General features: G+C 43.1%; 1 protein-coding gene across 1 annotated transcript; it reads right to left on the bottom strand.

Annotated features, from left to right (window-relative positions):
* Positions 1-3,911: 3,911 nt before the first annotated feature.
* CYTL1 (cytokine like 1) lies at positions 3,912-5,957 on the bottom strand. Its single transcript, XM_009635503.2, has 4 exons — positions 5,817-5,957; positions 5,665-5,709; positions 4,160-4,288; positions 3,912-3,995 (listed from the first exon to the last, which is right to left on the bottom strand). Exons 1-4 carry the CDS (start codon positions 5,952-5,954, stop codon positions 3,912-3,914), a joined length of 396 nt encoding a protein of 131 aa, XP_009633798.1. The 5' UTR covers positions 5,955-5,957.
* Positions 5,958-7,087: the final 1,130 nt, after the last annotated feature.

The raw sequence follows: 7,087 nt of genomic DNA, 5'->3' as shown, positions 1-7,087 counted from the left end.
GGAGCATCAGTGGAACCCCATCACCTTGCATGATCTAATTATCTGCTTGAAGGCTGCCATCTTTCCTGACTTGGGGTAGTGGCCAGGGATCAGACATTTGCTAGCCCTTGCCCCTATCCGGTTTTCACCAAAAAACTGTGTATGAAGAGTTAGGTGACCAGAGTGCCTACTTAAGGAAAGCCCATGTGACTGATACTGGAACAAAAGTGATGGGAAAGGAGCTGGTTCTAGTAAAATCCATTATATAACTTTTTGGCAAAATTGGAAATTAATGTCCCTGAATAATTTTTTTTTTTTGCAGAGACAGTCCCCAAGATCGACCATTTTGACTGGCTTGGGATTCCATACGATAATATGAGGGAGAGCCTAGCAGTCCTAGGACTGCTCTTTAGTGAGGCTTCTTGCAGGTAGAAGGCTACAAAAGGAAACTGAGTCCTAGGATCGACTGCTCCTTCCAACAAACCTCCTGCAAAAGGCAAGACAGCAGAACAGATGCTTTGTTCTTCTACAGTTCTTCCCTAATGATCGTACAAACTGAGTACAGTTTCTTAATGATGTGTTTTTAGTAATATCCTGCACTAACTAGGCAAGATGCCAGTTGACAAATTACAACAAATGTGTCTTTCTTAATCCCTTCATGGTCTCCCTGTTGGCTGGGACCCTAACGAGCATGGGCTGCTGTGTTGCACGAATAAACGCTCAGCTGTGTGAATGGCTCCACTGCTCCTTATATGCCTGGTATAATGGTAAATTAAAAAGTTGGTAAACTTACCATTTTACTGAAAGGGAGGTGCATTTCTTGGCAAATTACAAGTGGATTAGGTCTCTTTATTGGTGTTTTTTTCCCCTGGACTATGATGACCTGGAAGAAGATGCTGTAAATCTAATCACAAATATTCATAAGAAAGTCTGAGTGACAGCAGGTTACCGTGAACTGAAAGAGCATAGCTTTGCTTTCAGCACACTTTCCATTAAAAATGACATACAAGATGTGAAGAGAGTCACAGCATAAACCACAGGGAACACACTTGGTGTAAAATCACATCAACGACCAGACAAACCTGGTTCTGGGAATAGAATATGCAGCTTCTGCAAATGGAGGATAGGCTTTTAAAGTGCATTCAAGTATACACCACCCCCAAAGCACCTGGTTGCTTTTCTCAGCTTCTGCAGAAGCAGGATGTAACAGCACTGAACTGGGCTGTTGGTACGTAACCGTGCTAAGAGTGCATTGCAGTGTCTGCTGGTCAGTCCTGGCAAGGTTAAAGTTGCTAACTAAAGAAATGCAAATAAAGTAATGATTTATATTCTGTTTCCAATTCCAAAGAATTCTTGCAATAAATTTTGTCCTAAAGAAATTAGTCTGCATGTAATCAGCCTAAAGCAGGAGAAACATATTTGGGAGGTGGCTGAAAGAATGAGAACATTATGGGAGAAATCTGGAGTTAGAATCACAAGTTCCATCAAAATGGACTAGGGAAGGTTTATTAACTTCAATAAAGCAGGTTGAAGAGGAGTTGTGAGAAGATCCATGAGAAAATCCTCACCGAATACTCAATTTCAGAAAGTGTGTGCCCATGGGACAGGAAAGAAGCAGCGGCAGAAGTGCCCTGATTACTGCACAGACTTTAACCAAGGTCCAGGTCTAGGGATGGAGCTGCATGGGCTTTTGCGGGAAAGGAAATGCATCTTGATCTGCAGTTTGCTTGCCAAGTCACAATGCAGGCTTTACAACAGGCCTGTGTTTAAAACCCGTGACATCTGGAGGCAGAAAAATCAGCCAAATATTAACAGCTTCTGCTGCCAGCTTCCAAACACATGTACCACCCGGTCCCTGGGTTAGCTCTGCAAACACCATGGCCTGTGGTGACCATACCACACTTTCTTGCAAATGTCCCTGGCTGTCTTGTATAAAGGTGTGAAAAGCAGAGGCTGTGATGTGGTTTTGGTACTTGTATGGAAATGTGTAGGCCTTGATGTTATCCCAGCACTGCTTGCTTCCCCATGCGGTGGCTGAACCTCTAGTTAGAAGGAAGAAAATCTTGAATGTAGAGTCTGACAGCAAAGGGTTCAACTCCACCTGCATTTCTTCTTGAGCCAGGGAGCTGCCAGGGCTTACGCACGCCTCATGGGGGTATCAGGCTCCCTATCAGTGTGCTAATAGGTGCCCTAATTCCAGGATATGGCTGCTGCTGAAGGAGTTGGCCCTGGGTACCCACTGAGACACCCAAGTGGAATCCCTGTGGGCAGAAGAGCTCACCTGGAGGAATAGTAGGGTTAGCACATGAGGACCTCATCTTCAGGAGAGAAGTACAAAGTCTGACAGGCACACTCCTTGAATGTATGCTCAGAATTGAAACAAACAGGAAAGAAAACCACTTGTTTGCATTCTTCTATCTGTATCTTTCCTGGGTTCAGAGTTTCCCACCCTTATTCTGTGGTTCAGTGGGATAATAACATTTTCTACAGCTAAAATCAGGTTAGTAGTTTCTACAGGACAGGGCAATTCCAAAAGAAAGGAAAAACCTTTCTTCCCCCCTGCACAATGTTTTCCTTTGAATTAATATTAAGATTTAGTTATTTCCACAACATTTTGACAATCATTTTGGCTTATAGCATCAGATATTCACTGGGATGACAGAATGGTAGAGGAGCTGCGTTTATCACATAATCCCATGATTACAGAAGATGGGGTTTTTATAAAATGTTGGGAGACCACTGACCAAGTCACCAGGGTTGGCAGGGCTGCAGATGAATGACCAGCAAATACTACACCGGAGAGAGAGGAACCACTGGCAGAGAGGGAAGGAAGGGACTCTCTGGGGTAAAAGCAGCTACTTTCAAGAATATGGGGAAGATCTTTTCTGTTCTTGTCACCAAAGAACTGCTGGGTGTGAAGGTCTCATGTCCTGCAGATACTGAAGGGACCCAGGACTCTGGAACTATTATCTGGAAATTTTACTAATCTGAGTATCTCAGTATATGGGCTGTATCTTAACAATCTGTCCAAACCTTTAACAGGCTTTCTGAGCCGCTGCCTCCAACTTACATTCTCATGACACAGAAACAGCATTTAAAAAAAAAAATCCACTAATTTAATCAAAGAAGTTGTTTGGAGGATGGAAAAATTCTCCAAGTAGAAACTTACGCATCGTCAAATCATGCCGACACAGCAAAGTTTGCATTGCCATGGAAACAAAGTTAAAGATGGCTTACGCTGTGAAAAACAACGTGCAAGTGACTGTGAAAAGTGAGTTTATAAGAATGACACCTTTCTGGCTGATCTTGAAAGACATGATGCAACACAAGCATCTTGGGTTAGAAGGCTGGTTTTATTTAGTTTTCCACAGAGATGGGTTACTGTCACCTCTGTTCTTACAAGCCTGACATCAAAAACTAACAGCATACATGTATGAGCTATTCTGGCGGAGAGACATCTGCCAGTACAGAGTTACACTTCTACTATCAAACATTTTAAGAAAAAACAAATATGGTTCCTTCCATGCCCATCTAATAAAAGAAGAACTGCTAAGTCAGGATAGAATACTGGTCATAGTGTATTTTTTTTATCTAGTTATTCAGAAAAGAGTAAAAAATCCCCTAGTATCGAATGTTTAAACAAAACATACTTTAAACAAAACATACTTTATACATTTGGCTAAGCTGAAATATCATACCTTGCCAAACGAAAAAAGCTCTCTAACCATAGCTCCCCTAGCGGCTCTGTAGGTATGCAAGGCATGCGGCTCATTTCCTGCCAAGGCTGAGAAAAATGGGTAGGTCGGAGATAATATTGCTAGTGGGCTTGAAAAAGATCTTTGTTGTTAACATGGTAGTTGACCGCGTATACATATTTTGACTCTTCGTCTCCTTGAAAATTTCCCAGGTGCACCTTTTGGGTTGACTCCATTTCAGCTCTCAATGATGGAGGGCTCCATGGGAGGCAGAATGGGATTTTCCAGGGCGTTACAGTCATCAGTGAGGAAGACCAAATCCTGGAGAAACAAAAGAGAAGGCTGAAATTTATAAGGAGGAAGGCAGAAGATAGCCCAATGTTGAGAAGCTCAGGCCCTGATCCAGTTTTGCTTGTCAGGGGACAGGGGGGAGACAGCGGGTCTAAAAGCAGAGACCGTCTCCCTTTTGGTGCATCTGGACCTACCCTTCTGCAGTAGGAGATCATGATGGTGTACAGGCTCCGGGCTTTTTCCTTCAGCTCACTTACTTCAAGCACTCTCTCACATCTGGGGTAGGCCACAAAATCACGGAGTTTTGCCAACACACAGTAATTCTGCAAAGCAGACAAGAGAGGTACGCGTAACCCCGCACAAACACAGATTTAGGTTTCTCGCCCACCACTTACAAAATTTTTACTGCCTCTGTGGGAACCTTGGGTTCCTACCTCTCTGTGTGTGTAATCTATGCAACCATCAGTTAGGAAAATTCACCATCAATATTTCATAACAAAGGTGTTTGGTCCAAATTAGCACTTGGAAAAGTGCATAGACACAGTTCTGGTCTGCCAGCTTATTTATTTCTCACATGCTTTAGGAGGCAGCAGTGCCAATACAATCAAATCTGCTCCTGTAGGTTGTGGAGTTACCTACAGAATAGGTGCACTGTCTCCCTTTTGAGAGAGCACCTGATTTAGCTGGTGAACAGATTATCAAGCTATCATAGACATGATTCCTCTGTTCCTGTACAGTAGGCAATTCTGTGAATGCCAAGCAAAAGTTTTTCAGAGTAATTTTTACCTCAGACTTCGCGTTATCAAAATAAAGCACAGCCAGCATTAATTTCACAATGCCCTTGTGAAGCAGGTAAATAAATAGCCCATATCTTGCTTTAAAGCAAGGGAAACTGAGGCACTGGACTCACATTGCCTGGTCTTTGCAATGAAGTGAGACACTGGAATTGGGATCTGGAGGGTCCTGTCCTGCAAGACTTGATGGAGTAGTTGCCTCTGGCAAAATGTGTCAGACATCTCTTGGTTTGTCTGATATTTTCTACTTTTTATTTACTCAGCTGAGCACTGGGAAAAGAAGCAAAATACGTTGGATATCCTGGGGCAGAACACTACGGCATAGACTCCGTGTGCAGGAGGCTGTTTTGTCTTTGCTGGGCGGTGACTGCTGCTGTCTTTTCTCAGTACCACACATCCATATCCTCAGGCATACTTTTTCTTTCTGGATGCAACATGTGGTGATTTAAAACAGGAAAAGCCAGCAAGGTATTCCTCCTCTTCTTGTTGTTAAGACCACAGTGCCAGAAGCCACTCATGATATAAAGTGAAGTGGATGTATTAAGTGAAGAAAGTTTATTCTGCATTTCTTCTTTTAAACTATAATTCAAAGTTTTGTTGCACATACTTAACTTCTGAAAAGGCTCTGTCACAATACATTAATAATGTACAAATGCTAATCACTTCAAAATATTGATTTCCTAATTTCTGAACTTTTAAACAAGTAAAATCTCAGAAGCTCCATAGGGATTTTAATAAGGTTCAAAATGAGATTTTTATTTTTTTGGTCACTCATCTCACTAGTTAATTAAGCTTTCAAAAATTAGTTTCAAACCACTCCTCTGGGGTACAATCTTAAGAGTTATCCTCTCTTTCCATTAGCTGCTTTTCCTGCAGAGCAGTAAGAAAGAAGCGTGAAAACTTACGTGTATGTCCAAGTAGAGCCGGGGCAGCATCTCCACACATGAGTCCTGCAGGAAAGAAGAAAGACCCATTGCAATTTTTTTTAGAGAGAAAGTTGTGTCAAAAGCAAGCAACCCACAGCGTCTTTGCGGGAGTGGTTTTTAGGCAGACTCACCACAGCTTTGGAGGTCTGTAGCTCCTTAAAGGTCTCTGTGATTTCTTTGCTCAGAGACAAGATCCTCGAGTAGCAAGTTGGAGGGGCTGCGGTGGCTAACAGGGCAGCAGAGAGCAGGGCAACCAGGCTCAGCAGCATCTTCGTTGTGGGGAGCTTGTCCAAAGGAGGAGGAAGGGAGCTAAAAAATCACCGTTAGTGGTTAAGCAGTCACTGGTAAGCATCAACAAGTAAGTTTGACAAGTCAGCCCCCAATTAAATAGTCTCCTGCATCAATGGGAAAAAAAAAAAGTCTGGGGGTGGTCCGAGCAGCAGCTTGCTGCCGTTTTAAATTTCCTGCCAGCCTCTGAGTCAGAGCTGCTAGCGCTTTCCCGCCTGGAGCAGGGAATGCGGGCAACAAAAACAAACACTACGGGTACTTCTCATTCCAGAAAGAAAACATTCTGGTGAGCATCTCAAGCCACAGAAATATGTGTAAGAAACAGCGCAGGGTTATCGAAGTGTCGTAGGCCCTGACCCAGGATGTGCTTTGGCACACACACCTCTTTCTTGAGAACGTAACGTACAGCTGTGGGACTACACAGGCTGCAGACAGAGAGAAGTCCATCCGGGAGTGGTGTCATGCGTTAGCAGTGTCAACCAGACTCACTTATCATCCTCAGCAGGCCTGAAAGGCAACCGCTATAAAGGAAACCTCCCAGGTCCAGCACCATTTCCTCTGTCAACCCATGCAGATGCTAAAAATCTCTTGATTGAAACAACAGCGCTTGCTCTGGCTGCTGGGAGAGACCTGTGTATTTACACATTTGTGGCCTCAAACAGAATGAATTCATCCCTATATGCTGTCATAAATGTATAAAACCCATTTTGCTTTCTGGGTTGAATTTATAAGGCTCTGTTCTTTTATTAGAAGCCAGATGGAGCTGAGAAATCCAGATGCTGGATGCAGGTGTGAGGCTGAACATATGTTGTTCTTACATGTTAAATGTCCTGTAAAATGGAGGTACTCTTGAATGAAGAACTGGTTATGTCACAAGTTACTCCCCTCCCCCCCTTTCAAATTCAGATTCCAGCTAGGTATTAAAAAAAATAATAAAGTATCTGATGAAGTACTGCAATCCCCTGGCATTGCAGTATACCAGGAAGGTTCATCTGAAGGTAGGAGAAGGGGAAATGGCTGAGAACCTGTAAAAGAAAGGGGCTTCCTACCAGCCATTTCAGAGAGAAAGTCAGAGTCTTGAAAACTAGTTTTGGGGGAAAAGAAGTATTCTGTA

This window comes from Egretta garzetta, unplaced genomic scaffold (genome assembly GCF_000687185.1).
Source record: "Egretta garzetta isolate BGI_Z169 unplaced genomic scaffold, ASM68718v1 scaffold193, whole genome shotgun sequence".
NCBI lineage: Eukaryota > Metazoa > Chordata > Aves > Pelecaniformes > Ardeidae > Egretta > Egretta garzetta.
Note: the sequence above shows the minus strand (reverse complement) of the source record. Positions and strands in the feature narration are given on the sequence as shown.

Coding starts and splice junctions, on each gene's coding strand:
- CYTL1 (XM_009635503.2), bottom strand. CDS start 5,954: ATGCTGCTGAGCCTGGTTGCCCTGCTCTCTGCTGCCCTGTTAGCCACC. Junction 5,710..5,816: donor TACAGACCTCCAAAGCTGTG/GTGAGTCTGCCT, acceptor TCTTTCCTGCAG/GACTCATGTGTGGAGATGCT. Junction 4,289..5,664: donor GGCTCTACTTGGACATACAC/GTAAGTTTTCAC, acceptor TCTGCTTTGCAG/AATTACTGTGTGTTGGCAAA.